The sequence below is a fragment of the Stigmatopora argus genome, chromosome 10 (genome assembly GCF_051989625.1).
Source record: "Stigmatopora argus isolate UIUO_Sarg chromosome 10, RoL_Sarg_1.0, whole genome shotgun sequence".
Taxonomy (NCBI): Eukaryota; Metazoa; Chordata; class Actinopteri; order Syngnathiformes; family Syngnathidae; genus Stigmatopora; species Stigmatopora argus.
Genome location: NC_135396.1, coordinates 4,418,947 through 4,434,531, shown reverse-complemented (window position 1 = coordinate 4,434,531; position 15,585 = coordinate 4,418,947). Strand labels below are relative to the sequence as shown.

The following is a 15,585-nucleotide window of genomic DNA, read 5'->3' as shown; positions in this document are numbered from 1 at the left end:
ACTCCAATATAATATAAAAAAATATATTTGTAATACAAATAAATATATTTGTAATACAAATATATTTATGTCTCCTTTTTTTTCTCTGTCGTGTTCTTCCGGAAATAACTAAGACAGACGTTATTCTCTACGGACTATATTAGGAACGAACCGGAAATAAGTGCAGCAGTGATATTCTTCCGACTAAATTCAAAATAAGTTAAACGCCGTCCTCCGTAAGTCTTTATTACTTAACTATTTCTCTTCAAATATATATGAAATATAGTCGTTAGATCGACGTGCTGGACGTGTCCACTTCCGTTTAATTGTTCAAAAATGAAGTTCATCGTATTTGTTGATTTTTAATAATCATGTTTAATTCCATGTTGAATCCTCGCGACATGAGGATGTTTCATTACCGGTCAATAATGTTAAAACTGAAATGTATTTTTGCGCTGTAGTGGAAACCACTTGAAGAAAATGTACATTTAGGTCCTAAAAGTGACATTTCCAAAGTATAGCTCGTTAAGGTTAAGAGTGAAAGGTCAATGGATGTGGACGGAAGGCCTCGCATCCGGTCTTGGGACTGGGACAGCCCTCACTGCCGGTCCCTGTTGGACGAGATCTTCTTCCGGCCGAACGACTACATCCAAGCTGGCAGCCAGGAACACAGAGACTTCTGGGCCTTTTTCGACCGCTTCCAGAGGTTCAAGCTAAAGAAGGAGATGCGCGGACATTGCGAGGACAGAGACCGAGTCCAAAGCGGGTCTTTGGACCTGCCCGAGGAGTACGACGCCCGCTACCGCATCAACGTGTCGTTGATCACCAAAGACGTGGAGGAGCGCATGGGCCGACCGTCCCACGGCAGACGCGACTCTTGGGCCCCGACGGATGAGGCCGTTTCGGATTTCCGTCTATCTTTGCTGCATTACTTGGACTTCAGTCAGCGGCAGAGCTTCGGCAAGCTGGCCAAGCTGCAACGCGAGCAGAAGAACCTGCCTATCTACCGCTACCGAGAGCGCGTGGTGGACCTGGTCCGCCGGAACCCGGTGGTGGTGGTGGCGGGGGACACCGGTTGCGGGAAGTCCACCCAAGTGCCCCAGTACCTGCTCTCGGCCGGGTTCTCGGAGATCGCTTGCACCCAGCCCAGACGGATCGCCTGCATCTCGCTGGCCAAGAGGGTCAGCTTTGAGAGTCTCAACCAGTACGGGTCCAAGGTTTGTCGTTTTTTGTTGTTGTTGCTCAAACTGATATTTTTGGGGGGGCAAGTCTGCAATTGAGCAGACAAGAAAAGCTCTTACGGCTAATCCTGGGGTGTCCAAACTTTTGTTTCCAAGGTACGATCAAAGGATGCAAGGGCCAACTTTCATTTGTTAAATTAATGATTAACCAGGTAAAAAAAATAAAAACATTAAGTATTAATTCATTGGTTGCCCTTCATGGCGATGGACGTCCAATGCATTTTGACGGCCAGGCGATCCAATGATTGCCTCAGTCAAATTGTATTATTGTAATATTAATCTGCCATGTGTGTAAAAGGTACTCGGACGTTTCGTCGAAAGACGTTTGGTCCCCGGACGTTTTGGGCGACTTGTTTATTTTGGATCTAATTTTGGTCATTTGGGGTTCTTTTTGGCTGCCTGTTTATTTTAGTCACTCCCTTAAGATGTTCTATTATTTCTAGGATATTTAAACAAATGCTAATAATTGCTCCCAAAAAACTTCAGTTATTCTTTTCTTCAATTCCTGTTATATTGTCTATCCAACGACGGGACGTCTACCGCCGCGAGTTAACGGCTCGCTAACGCGAGTGCCTGTTTTTTATTTTTATTTTTTTACAGGTGAGTTACCAGATCCGCTTCGAGACCACCCGCACCACCGCCACCAAGCTAATCTTCCTGACCGAAGGTCTGCTCCTGAGGCAAATTCAGCAGGACAAAATGCTAGAACAGTACCAGGTTCTGATCGTGGACGAAGTGCACGAGCGCCACCTGCACGGCGACTTCCTGCTGGGCGTCCTGCGCTCCCTGGTGGCCGCTCGCCCCGACGTGCGTCTCATCCTGATGTCGGCCACCATCAACATCAAGCTTTTCTCCGACTACTTTGGCTCCGCCCCCGTGCTGCAAGTGCCCGGCCGGCTCTTTCCCATCCAGGTGACTTATCAACCCGTCCCGGCCGAAGAGCAGGCGGCGTCCCGCACGGAGAAGTTGGAGCCGCGCCCGTATTTGCGGATCCTGCAGGGAATCGATCAGCGATACCCGCCGGAGGAACGCGGCGACCTGTTGATCTTCCTGAGCGGCGTGGCGGAAATCGCCGCCATTCAGGAGGCGTGCCAGGTGTACGCCACGCACACGCGCCGATGGATCGTGCTGCCGCTGCACAGCACCCTCTCGTTGGTGCAGCAGGACAAGGTAGGCATATCGAAAAAAATACTATTTTAGAATATAGATACATTTTAAAAAAAGATTTTTTTATTTTTTTTTTTTTATTTCCTCAGTGATCATAAATGAGTATCCATACATTTAATTACAATTTAATATGATATCCAGATACAAGATATATGGATTTATACTTTAGACCACAGGTGTCAAAGTGGCGGCCCGGGGGCCAAATCTGGCCCGCCGCATCATTTTGTGTGGCCCGGGAAAGTAAATAATCAGTGGTGACTTTCTGTTTTAGGATCTAATTAAAATTATATATATTATATATATAAATATTTTCTGTTTTCCAATAATATGGTACATAATGATTAAAAGAGATTTTCCGTTACTAAGAAAAAAAAAGCATTGTTTTAGATCTATAAAAAATGGAATATTCAGGGCTTTTGGTCTAGTTCTTTTAATCCATTTATAAAAAAAACATCTAAATATTATATCTAAAATGGTCCGGCCCACGTGAAATTAAGTTGACGTTAAAGCGGCCCACGAACCAACCCGAGTCTGACACCCTTGCTTTAGACAACCCTTTTACAGTAATCCCTTGATTATCGCGTCTTCACTTATCGCGAATTCACTACTTCACGATTTTTTTCCTCTATTATTTATTTATTTTTCTCATCAAAATGTGAAAATCTACGCTATAACTCAAAGTCACTCTTGCTACTAGGCCTCAGCACTGAAGAAGAAGAAAAATTCAATAACCGCGATATTTGAGAGATTACTGTAGTAAACCAAGCTGCATTGAATGAAATCCCTATTTTATCATTGTAGGTATTTGACATATCGCCCCCTGGCGTGAGAAAATGTATCATCTCCACCAACATCGCGGAAACCTCCGTCACCATCGACGGCGTGCGCTTTGTCGTCGACTCAGGTCGGTCAAAGTGGGCAAAAAAAATTCTGTTTTGACTTGAAGAGCAAATGATTTCATAAAAGTGGATTTTTGTTTTGTTTTGTTTATTTAGGCAAAGTGAAGGAGATGAGTTTCGACCCCAAGGCCAAAATGCAACGTCTTCAGGAGTTCTGGATCAGCCGAGCCAGCTCGGAGCAGAGGAAGGGACGCGCCGGCCGCACGGGTCCGGGCGTGTGCTACCGCTTGTACGCCGAGTCCGACTATGACGCCTTCGCTTCCTACCCCGTGCCCGAAATCCACCGGGTGGCGCTGGACTCCCTGGTTCTGCAGGTGTGCCGCATTTCTATTTCCATTCATCGGGATCTTTGTTCAATTCCTCCTTCGTTCGCAGATGAAGAGCATGGGACTCGGGGATCCGCTTTCCTTCGTCTTTATCGACCCACCGCCGGCGGCCAGTATCCAGACCGCCATCACCTACCTGAAGGACCAGGGGGCGCTAGACGACGGCGGCGAGCTGACCACCATCGGGACCGTGCTGGCCCAACTTCCCGTGGACGTGGTCATCGGTAGTGACGCCTCGTCTTTTTGTCGATTTTTGGGGCGGAATACTGAAGTTACTGTCCCTTTAAGGCAAGATGCTGGTCCTGGGCTCCTTGTTCAACTTGGTGGAACCCGTGCTGACGGTGGCCGCCGCCCTCAGCGTCCAGTCGCCGTTCCTGCGCAGCTCGCAGCAGAACCCCGACTGCGCCACCGCCCGCCAGCCGCTGCTCTGCAACCAGGGCGACCCCTTCACGCTACTCAACACCTTTAACGCCTGGGTGCAGGTCAGCACTTCAATTGAAAGTTGCTCGTGTATGGATTCTGACTCTTGTGGGGGTCCGCAGGTGAAGGGCGAGAGAGGGGGCGGGTCCAGGAGGTGGTGCCGGCGGCGTGGCGTCGAGGAGCAGCGACTTTACGAGATGGTCAACCTGCGCAGGCAGTTCAAGGTAGTTCAGAAAATGAATGAAGTATTCCACTGGTGTCAAAGTGGTGGCCCAGGGGCCAAATCTGGCCCGCCACATCATTTTGTGCGGCCCGAGTAAGTAAATCATGAGTGCCAACTTTCTGTTTTAGGATCAAATTCAAATGAAGATTATAGATGTATATGATATTATATTTCCTGATTTTCCCCTTTTTAAAATCAATAATTGCAATTTGTATCCATTTTTTTCTTTTGGTGTTTTTAGATCAAAAAGCATTTTGTTAAATATAAAAATAATTTAATTATTATTAAATATTTAATATTTTCGGTTTTCCACTTTAATATTGAATATAATTTAAAAAAATGTTTCCATTTGGAATGAAAAACAAATTATAAGATGTTTTCCCTTACTAAAAAACTGAAATGAAAAAAAGTTCAAATAAACAGTTTTATATCTATAAAAAAAACTTAATATTTAGGGCTTTTGATCCAGTTCTTATAATCCAATTTAAAAATAAATAAATCTAAATATTATATCTAAAATGGTCCGGCCCACATGAAATCGAGTTGATGTTATTGCGGCCTCCGAACAAACCCGAGTTTGACACCCTTGAATTATTTTACTTTTGTACACCGGCCACAAGATGGTGCAAAATGACACGTGGCAAAGCTCACTCACACATTCAACAGTGGCAACAACTAACTCCCCGTTTAACTGTCTTGTGGCGAGCAGGAACTACTGAAAAGCCACGGCCTGGTGGAAGCAGACGACGACAACCGCCGCCAGGACGACCGACAGCAGCGGCGCGAGCGTCTGACCGAAAGGAGGAAGCTGCATCGGATGAAGCGAGAACACGAGCAGCAGGAGGGCACCAAACGCAAAGTCCTCCGACTGGAAGAAGGCCAGGACGGCGACTTCTCCTCCGGTTCGGATGCGGAAGACGCGGGACGAGGGAGGAGGAAGAAGAAGAAGGACAAGGATGAAGGCAACGTGGACATCCAGGTTCAAGACGCTTGCTAACAATACGGCCTTTTTATTTGCTACGTGCCTCATTTTTTCATTTTTTTGGCATGGGTGTCCTTCATCCCACAGGAAGTGAAGTTCAAACTGCGCCACAACGTGTCCGATCTGCAGGACGCGGTGGACGCCAGCCAAGATTTATCGTCCCGCCAGCAGGCGCTTCTCAAACTTCTCCTCTGTCGAGGACTCTACCCTCAGCTGGCGTTGCCGGACGAACACAACGGCACGCGCAAGGACACGGAGCAGGTTCGGGGGATCTGCCGCGCCATGCTTTCCGAAGTTGAAGCCAACCTCGCTGTTTGATTTTGAACTGTAGGTCTTCCATACCAAGAGTAAGCAGGGGATTGTGATTCACCCTACCAGCGTGTTTGCTAGCGACCCCGAGGTGTTGCACGTACGGGATGATCCGCGAGACCCTAGTAAGCCTACTAAAACATCCGCCGTGTGTAAAAACAAACAAACAAAAAAACTAAACAGTCAATTTAAAGGGATTTAAAGGATTGTATAGCGTAGGGTAAGATAGCATAGAGTGCATAGGAAAACATAGCATAGCATATCATAGCTTTGCATAAAATAGGATATGATTGTATAGCCTAGGATTAGATAGCATAGCATAGTAGAGCACATGTGTAAAAGTGGCGGCCCGGGGGCCAAATCTGGCCCGCCGCATCATTTTGTGTGGCCCGGAAAAGTAAATGATGAGTGCCGACTTTCTGTTTTAGGATCAAATTAAAATGAAGAGTATAGATGTATATTACATTTCCTGATTCTCCCCCTTTTAAATCAATAATTGTAATTTTTTAATCCATTTTTTCTGTGTTTTTAGTTCAAAAATCATTTTGTAAAATCTAAAAATATGAAAAAAAAGCTACAATAAACATTGTTTTAGATCTATAAAAAACGGAATATTTAGGGCTTTTAATCCAGTTCTTTTAAACCATTTATTTAAAAAAAATCTAAATATATTTAAAATGGTCCGGCCCACATGAAATAGAGTTGACGTTAATGCGGCCCGCGAACCAACCCGAGTCTGACACCCTTGGCGTAGGATAAGCTAGCATAGCATAGTAGAGCATGGGATAAAATTGCATTGGCGATAACATAGTACAGGATAGGATAGCATAACAGGCTAGGATAGGATGTCTAGCGTAGGATAGCATAGCATAAGATAGCGGTCAATGGCAGTCAGTCAAATGAAAATTTCTACATCAAGGGGGTTAAAGTCACATTTTATTGTTGTTATTGTTAAAAAAAATGATGACTTTTTGTATGTTCCCAACAAAAAGGCCGAGACAGCAGCAAGCATCAACTACTAGCCTTCGTCACTTTGCTGGAAACCAACAGACCATATTTGTCCAACTGTGTGCGTGTTCCGGCACTGCAGGTTAGTCCTCACTTGGAAACTATTTTCAATTTTTCATATTGAAAAATATTTTCTGTCCCTTTTTGTGGTAACCGACCTATAGAAAACTCTTATTCAACAATTTCCAAGATGTAAAAAAAAACAAAAAAACAAATGCACTTATCATATGTCTCAATAATTTCTTGTTTTTAATTTCTTTTTGCTCAATATTTTTGCCTCTGTTTTAAAACGTCAAAAGGACCGTGCTTGCACTAGCCTAGGAAAAATTGAGCATATAACAACAAAGTACCCAGAGGAGAAATATTAACTCTTTCAGTGCCAAATGGCAGCCAGTGAGTCTATTTTCAAAAATAAAAGCAAGGTGGTAATCATGTGTAAATTGCGTGGGTGACAGGCTCTACTTTTGGTGGCCAACTCGGTAGACAGTAACGCCGACTGCTCCCGTCTGGTGGTGGACGGCTGGTTGGAGCTCCAGATGAGAGCCCCCGAGGAAGCCCTCAAGACGCTGTCGGGGGCGCTCACCCTCCGAGCCGAGTGGGAGCGCCTCCTGCAGTCCCAGCTGGGACAAGACGCCGTAGAGGAAGGCGCTCGCAAGACCACGCGGAAGCTCGCAGAGCGCTTGGTTCGCTTCCTGCTTTACACCGAGGTACGCTCGCCCCATTTCTCTCGCGTATAAGCCGTCTGACGTTTGGCTTTTCCGCTCTTCAGGTCAACTACAGCTTGCAGCGACTCTCCGCCCTCGGAATTCAGAATTTGTACGTCGGACCCCAGGCCGAGTCGGATCTCGGACTCGGCGCGGCGCCGCTCTTTTCGGGGGTGGAGGCCAAGCCCGATCCCATCAAGGGGGGACTGCGCGTCAGCAACTTCTTCACGTATAATTGCCTGACTGTAAGTACAAGCCGTAGTCCTTTTCTTTGTAAAGTAAACCAAAAAAGGTCAAAAAGACAGTTTTAATCCCATTTTGGTTTTGCCTGTAGCGATTATGCTAACACGTGGCTATCAGTTTGTTCTTGGTTTCTGATCCAGTAAAAAATTGCCTTACCAAAAATGCGATTTATACTCCAGTGCGACTCTCTATGGTGGATTGTTTGAAAATCTGGTGTTTTTTACTCAGGATTCCAGGGACCTGTACAGTGACTGCTTGCAAACTTTTTGGAATTGTCCCAACTGTGACCTCAACATGCCCCTCACGCCTCTGGAACGAATGCAGCACGAGACCACTTGCAGGCCAGCGGGTGAACAGCAGGACCAAGACGAAGGTTGGTCCTTCTTACTATTACAAATTTAGATTTCCCTTGAAAGTAACACATTTGTACTCCCTATTAAAACCATGAATATGGAGGTGAAAATTGTGAATCAGGGGGCTGCTTATACGAGATAAATTGGAAAATTAAACCATTTTAAGGCCATTTTAAGGGTTCGGCTTATACGAGAGAAATTGTGAAATTCAACCATTTAAGGGTGCGGCTTATACGAGAGAAATTGTAAAATTCAACCATTTTAAGGGTGCGGCTTATACGAGAGAAATTGTAAAATTCAACCATTTTAAGGGTGCGGCTTATACGAGAGAAATTGTAAAATTCAACCATTTTAAGGGTGCGGCTTATACGCGGAGGCGGTCGATATGCAAGAAATTATATAAACAGTTAAGAGGCATGATTTCAAATGGGTGTTTTCATTTTAAAAAGTCAATAAAAAAAGAAATATGAAAAAAAATGTAGGGAAATATTGACTATTAAGCGGGTCCAAAAAGGATATGAGAAAATACGGTGTAATATAAACAGTTACGAGGCATTTACTGGCTTTAAATGGGTGTTTTCATTTTAAAAAGTCAATCAAAAAAAGGAACATGAAAAAAAATGTAGGAAAATATTTGCCAAAAAGGATGTGGATTTTTTTTTTTGCTGTAACTATTGCATTATGTTGACTTTTGTATTTTTCCCCAGACGTGGTGCAGCCCAAATCGTCATTTTCCGCCCTATCCCGGGTCTACCACTGCGACGTCTGCGACCAAGACCTGACGCTGACGTCCACGGAGATCCTCAAGCACAAAAGGCAGCACATGTACTCTGCTAAGTAACTCCTTTTTTTTCAATCCCCCCAAAAGCCACGATGGCGTCCAAAAGGCGAAGAAATCGAGAGCGGCGCATTGAAAATATAGACTGAGGGTTTAATAATGATACAAACCCACGATATGTAACACCTCAAAGCAGCACATTGGCACAAAGTCAGAAGTAAGACAGCACAGAAGATTAAAAACCTGCCTCGGACAAAATCCCCCCCCCCCCCCCCCCAAAAGAATCCCCATAAATATCCCAATAAATAAATAATCTAACAGGTCATCTCGTTAATTACTTTAAAACTAAGAATAATTCATACATTTGGAAATATGCACGCCGGCAGAAAGGAGAAAAAAAAAAAAGGGAAACAGTACCGGATATACAGAGTTACTCGGGTAAATCATAAAGTATTGATTACTCAAATCAAAAGGCACATTTATTAAGATGTAAGAAGGGGGGGAAAAGGAAGGGGAAGTGCGCGTGTTAAGCGGAAGTACCAAATGTGTGTGTGTGTGTGCGCGATGGCTTCTTTTACGGCTTTGGTCCGACAGCGGACGTGTGTGTGGGTTCGTGCGTGGGTGTTGGTTGGCGTGGGAAGGCAGGAAAGAAAGGGAATGGCAGTTTAGTTGACCCACTGCTGATTTCGGACCACTTCATTGACGTTAAAAAGGGGGACAAGAAGCAAATGGGGCAAAATGGCTGCTTCAAGGTGATGCCATTTGGACTTGAATGTTTTACTTTGGAGGGGAGAGGAAGCGACTGGGTTTGTTTTGGAAGATTTTCAAATGCATTAAGACTATGTTCTCATAAGCGTTTGGGTTTGTTAGTGGTATTTTTGTCTTGTTTTAGGTGCGTTCTTATTTGACGGAATGGTAAAGTGTTGAGATGGAGTTTTTTTAAATGGTGCTCGATCTTTTTAGGTCGGGTGACTCCCAACACGGGACCCTCTGTGGGATGAGTGACACTTTTTAGTTTAAAAAAATTGGGATTAGGGTTCAATTTCGACTTTGGCCATTTATAATTTTGTAACATTCTCAGCGTATGAATTGCTGCTTGTAATATTACGACTTTTTTTCTCCTAGTGTTAAAACTAAGGATGTTATTCTCGGGTAATACTAGTCCTAAAAACACATATGTATAGCGCTGAGGGTTTGATCATTTTATAATAGTGATTTTAAAGCAATTTATCTCGACAGTTTGTGTATAGGTTTTTTTGGGGGGTGCTAATCTTCATCCCGTTTTCCTATGGTCGCAATAACACGTGACGGTCTGCACGTTTTTCTGCTAAAGTGACGTACAAAAATACTTTGTCAATATATTGTTCATTGCACTTGCTCTTTTTAGTTGTTTTCTGTCGTCAATGGGCTTTTTAAAGTGAATTTCTTTGGGGCAAAGTGGCAACGTAAACGCACTTTTAGTGGTGGCTTTCTTAAGGGTGTTTTTAAGGGAGATAAAGGGCAAGAGGGCTATAGCAAACCCCAAGAGGACTTCCTGCTAGTTTTTGTGGGTGGTGGGGGCGGAGCTCTTTGTTACATTTCATTAAATGTGCTTATGACAGACAGTCTTGGATTTATCAACAGAGATTTTCATTTGTTCATTGAAATAGTTTTGCGTTCATGGAAGCGGCCCCAGATTTCAATTTTTAAAGGGACAGACAACACTTGCTATAAATGACAAAAATCCAAAATGATAAAAAGTAGATGATAAGAAGTCCCCCCCCCAAAAAAATTACTATTTTTTTTGCTAAATTGGCGAAATGTTAATTCGGGCATTTTAAATAAAAATGTTTGTGACATTATAGATTAGCGCCAACCGCATGTTTTAATGAGAATTAATTATGTCATGAAATTAATGAGGGGATCAAGGATTGTCTGTCCCTTTAATAATACATTCACTGCCACTGACGAAAATAGACGTTGAATTCATTCACGACGATGGTGGACGTTTAATCCAATTTGACTTTGGCGCTCCCCGTCCAAACGGATTGGACGTCCGTCGTCGTCAATGGCCGCCGAGCTGGATTGCCCAAAGGCTACGGTGGGGGTCAAAATAGCAAGTTGGGGCGTTGCCTTCAAATGCAGCCGATGAGTTAGTTAAATTGAGTTGAGATCTTTTGGGATGATTGACAGCCCATTCATTTGGGGACATTTTTCAAAATGATATTGAAATGTTTTTTGTTGTTGTCTTAAAATGCATGCCTTGGCGTGAGGTATGAAAGCTTTGAATGGAAACATCAGCTTTCGGGAAATTTAGGGAGCGTCTGTAAAATGTTGGTGTGTTTAGAAACGGATATTTCAAAATGGGGTCGACGTCATTTACCCGCCTCGGTCTCGGGGTCGGAGCGGACGTGGAGCCACGGCGAGGCTTGGGAGGGGCTTCCCCGAGGGGGCGGGATTCGCCCCGAGCCCGGCCCGAGCCCGGCCCGCTCTCACCGGACCGCCTTGTGCTTCCCCCCGCAGCAGCCGCAGCGTTCGCCGCAACGCAGGCAGGCGCGCAAAGGCAGGTAGCAGCACATGCAGGGCACGAAGAGCGACATGGCCAGGAGGGCCAGCCAGCGGGCGCAGCACAGGGGGTGCGGGCGGCCCCCCATGGATTCGTCGCACGAGCAGGGCTCCCAGAACTCGCCCTCCGAGTCGGAGGCGCAGTGGTACAGCAGGCTCTCGGCGCACCACACGCAGGTCCACTGGCGCAGGCAGCGCAGGGCCGGGTCGGGGGCGTCCCTGCAGCGGCCCCGCCCGTTCTCCGAGGCGCTGAACACCGAGCGGCAGTAGACGCAGCGGGACGAGCACGAGGACGACGACGCCCCCGCCGCCCGCGGGCACGGCCCGTCCTCGTCGGGGGAGACGGCCCCGCCGCCCCTCTTGCGAGTCCGCGAGCGGGGCGTGGCCAGGGAGGTGTGGATGCAGCACGGCGAGGGGGAGCCCTTGCCGGCGGTCTCCTGGGGGGAGCCGGCCCCCGAGGACGCGCCCGACGCGGCGTTGGGGGCCGGCGGGGACGAGGACGGCCGCCGGGCCGCCTTGCCGTCCAGGGTCAGCGTCACGTCGCAGCCCCCCGACCCGGACGGCTCCTTCTCGAAGCGGACCACGCACAGCTCCGACTTGTCCTGCGGGCCCACCACCACCACGCCTCCCGTCAGCCCGCCCACCACCGTCCTGGCGGAGCCCGCTCGGCGGTAGTCCTCGTACCCCCTGGACCCCCAGAGGTCCTTGCAGGGATCCACGCTGCGTAGGTCACCCTCCTCCAGCAGGGAAATGGTCGGCGAGAGGGGCGACGAAGCCGGGGGGCCGGCGGGCGTCTCTGGAGGCGGCGGCGCCGACGACGGCGAAGGGGGGTCCGAGAGCCGGCGTTGTCCCGGCCTGCCGTGGATCTGCGGAGACGGCGTAGCATCGAGTCCTGACACTGATGGACGGACGGCGGCGGCTTTTGGGACTACCTGGACGGGCGTCTGCGCCGTTGCGCCGGACGCGAAAGCGAACTCCTCGGTCCGCACGAAGCAGGTCGACGACGACTCGCTGGTCACGATGGTGAGGGGCTTCGGGAGCATCTCTTTCCGGCTGTTGGACGACGACTCGCTGCCTGTGTGGGACTAGCAGAGGTCGGAATCTTAATGGGGTCCCTCGGGGCTCGACCCCTCGACAAATCCAGAGCAGGTCTGCCTGTAGCTTTTGAATACCGGAAAAGCTAGAACAAACAAACAACTGCTCCTCAAGCGATCCACCGATCCCGGACACTTCAAAGGCGTGCCGCAATCCTACGCTGGGGGCGAATGGATTTTGAATCAATTGCGGGAATTATTGTCGCCTGCAAGTTCCAAGTTTGCCAATAGAGGGCTTGTCGATCCAATTTGTTTGGAGGTGGAAGCGGTAAAAGTACCTCGAAGTTGAAATTCTACAAAAACAAAGCGTTACCTTGAAGTCGGCTCGAGTACTAACACGGACAGCCGGCGGACTGTTAGGAACGTACCGACGACGACAAGTAATATTTGGGTGTAGCAGGACTGTGGGTCAAAATGAAGGGAAATAAATTGAGTCGCAGCGAACCAGAACCAAAAAGACTCTAAAGAATACTCACGGCTTGCCCGTCGTCCTCGGTGTCCGCCTCCTCCGGGGTGGACGACGAGGGGGAGTCCGAGCCTACCGGAGGGGAGACTGACGTTAAGACCGCCGTTGCGGCCGTGCTAATGCTAGCAGCGCTCATTCTCCAAAGAGTCGGAGGCGGGGCTTAATCCTAGCCCAGCCCAGGACACAATTGGACACCCGCTCATAATTGGGGTCAATTTAGAGTCTTCAACCAGCTAGCGTAGCATGCATCTTTTTGGGATATGGGAGGAGTACCCGGAGAAAAGCCAGCATGCAAAGTCAAGAGTTTTTTGGCAGGCCCACCTCGCTCCAACTTGTCGATGACCACCTGCAGACCCTTCTCGAAGGAAATGGCGTCGGCGGGGGTCTGGAAGGTGAGGCCGAATTTGCGCTCGTCCACCCGCCAGTGGTGAAAAATGGGGTTGACCTTGTTGTAGACCAGCCCCCTTTGCACGGCGCATTCCAGCACCGGCTAAACACACACACACATACACAAGGTCAAGAAAGTCCTGTGGTGAGCGGGTGGCGAGCGGCGTGGTCATCACCGACCGCTCTGTCTCGCAGCCTCTCCCCGCGGATGAGGTATTCCCGCCGCTCGCGGCTCCGCCCCTTGCAGATGACCACGTGACTGAGGCCGCCGCCGCCCAGGGGCACCCAGCCGCCGCTGGAGTCGTCGCGTGTCATCACCACGGCGCGGACTCGCACGCTGGACCAGGCGGGAAATCAGGTGATGAGCGGCGGGGTCAAATTCGGGTGAACAAGGGGGATTGTTGTTAGAATGGAAAAAAAAAAATACAAAATACATACTTGCTTTTGCCAAATCGGGACAAAATTTTAAACCAAGTTTAAAGCGCCACGGGAACAAATTCCTTCATTTGGCAGAAAATTATCATGTTTCGATGCTTTGACGTCCAATCCATTTAGACTGGGAGGGTCGGATGAACGAACCTTCAAATCTAGAGTCGGGAATATGTGTAATTTAAGTGAGCTAAAAATGGAGTTAGACTGGCTTAAGAATTGTCCATTTCATTCAGGTGTGCCAGTCTAAATGAATTGGACGTCTACTGTTGTCAATGGCAACAAGTGAGTTAAAACATTTATTTTTGATATTTTCTTTTCAGCCTAAATGCATCAGCTGTCTATCATCGTCAATGGCGCTGAAAATTGAAAGTTTCTAAGGTGAGTGTTTGTTCATGAAGCATTTAAACAATAATGTCAATGGCAGCCAATTTTTATCATCCCAAAATATTTTTTAAAAAACCCCAAATTTAGTAAAACACCATTTTTCAATGTAAATCAGAAAATCAAACTATTTCTACCGCGTTGCCTTTGTAAAAATAGCAAAAGACCTTTCCACTTGTTCATAAAAAAATGTAAATACTAATAATCGATGGATGGACGATCAGAAAGGCCGTAATTTAATTCTTCGATGAATTTAGTCTCCCCTCTGTTCACTTGTTTGAAAATGAAACATGCCATATTTCCCTCTGGTGAAAAGGAGCATGTCATTTTTCCATTTTCCTTCCACCTATGGCCAAGATTGCATGATCCATATTGTCCAATGTTATGGTGCGAGTGCTGTGACGTCACCGAGCGAGTGTTTCCTTGGCTACCCATCAATGAACCCCGTTTGCGCGCGCATTTCCCCCCTTTTCTTTTACCACACCAACCATCGCGATAATTCCAATGGACGAGTGCCCCCCCCCCCCCTTCCTTGCCTCCTCCCTTCCTTTCTCCTACCCTTTTTTTCCATTCCGCCCCTGCTTACTGCAAGCCATTAACAAGACATATATGTTGTTGTTTTCTTTTTTTTATGAATGGAGCGAAAAGCGAGGCTAGGCGAGGCTTTGGGGGAGGCAGGGAGGGGGGTCGAGGATGAAAGGGGGAAGGAAAGATGATGATGAGGATGCTAGTGGGGGGAGGGAGCGGCGAGGGGAGTAAAAAAAATCACATTTCATTCATAAAGTTGGGCTTTAAAAATCATAATGAAAAGCCGAGACACGTTCATTAAAAAAAAATCACGGCGCCATTCATGATGACGTGTTCATGTTCAGGTAGGCGTTTTTTTCCCAGCGTGGAAAAATAGGGATAACGCAGGAAGGATTTTTTTTAATGGTGCGATTTTTTCAATGGTCATCATGAGAGTAGATAAGAATGACTTACTCGCCCTCCATGGCCGGCCCCCCCTCTGCTCCCGGTCCCCTGCTCCCGGCTCCCGGTCCCCGGCTCCCGGCCCCCGGAGCCCCCGCGCGGCCGCGGGCTGTGGTGTCGCTGTGCTCGGCTCGGCTCGGCTCGACCCGGCCTCGGCCTCCTCCTCTCCGCAAAGGCACGCCGACCCGGCTCACATCCTCCCCGGCGTCCGCTCGCTCTCCCGGCCGCGGTCGGCCTCCTCGACGTCGACTCGGCCGATCAGGACAGGCTGGAGGTTGCAGCAGCCATTTTCCGCTGGAAGCATCCTCCTTCCCTCCTCCCTCCTCCTTCTCCTCCCTCTCTCTCTCTCTCTCTTTCTCTCTCTCTCGCTCGCTCGCTCTCGTGCTACCTGCTGCACATCCGCACTAATCATTGACAGGCTCGTGCACGCGGCGCGGCCATGTGACGTGAGGGAGGCAGGCAGGCAGGCAGGGCGGGCAAGCAGAGTGGTTGGTGGTGGATTCCCACTCCAGGAAGCGAGGGGGCAGGACCATGGACAGCGGACTCCATTCATCCACTTGGACTAAAGTTGCTTTACGGCGATTTTGGGGGGCTTTTTTAACTCTTTGTAGGGAAAATAACTATTAGACCATCGTTCAGGTATCATGAGCTTAACTCAAGTCAGAGTAGGTGTTGTGGTA

General features: G+C 47.9%; 2 protein-coding genes across 3 annotated transcripts; one reads left to right on the top strand and one right to left on the bottom strand.

Moving 5' to 3' along the window:
• Positions 1-158: 158 nt before the first annotated feature.
• dhx34 (DEAH (Asp-Glu-Ala-His) box polypeptide 34) lies at positions 159-10,236 on the top strand. Its single transcript, XM_077611503.1, has 15 exons — positions 159-1,196; positions 1,821-2,390; positions 3,189-3,291; positions 3,383-3,600; positions 3,662-3,836; positions 3,901-4,094; positions 4,155-4,256; positions 4,965-5,234; positions 5,325-5,498; positions 5,569-5,671; positions 6,539-6,636; positions 7,010-7,261; positions 7,324-7,503; positions 7,730-7,874; positions 8,562-10,236. The coding sequence occupies exons 1-15, from the start codon at positions 528-530 to the stop codon at positions 8,693-8,695; spliced, it is 3,387 nt and encodes a 1,128-aa protein (XP_077467629.1). The 5' UTR covers positions 159-527; the 3' UTR covers positions 8,696-10,236.
• On the bottom strand, positions 8,769-15,347 carry spred3 (sprouty related EVH1 domain containing 3). 2 transcript variants are annotated; one of them, XM_077611509.1, is made up of 6 exons: positions 13,304-13,447; positions 13,058-13,226; positions 12,747-12,808; positions 12,584-12,672; positions 12,109-12,261; positions 8,769-12,042 (listed from the first exon to the last, which is right to left on the bottom strand). In XM_077611509.1, the coding sequence occupies exons 2-6, from the start codon at positions 13,213-13,215 to the stop codon at positions 11,104-11,106; spliced, it is 1,401 nt and encodes a 466-aa protein (XP_077467635.1). In that variant the 5' UTR covers positions 13,216-13,226; positions 13,304-13,447; the 3' UTR covers positions 8,769-11,103. The 2 variants fall into 2 exon arrangements, with proteins under 2 accessions (XP_077467635.1, XP_077467634.1); XM_077611508.1 differs by lacking the exon at positions 12,584-12,672 and adding an exon at positions 14,918-15,347 and having other exon boundaries at positions 8,771-12,042; positions 13,304-13,460.
• Positions 15,348-15,585: the final 238 nt, after the last annotated feature.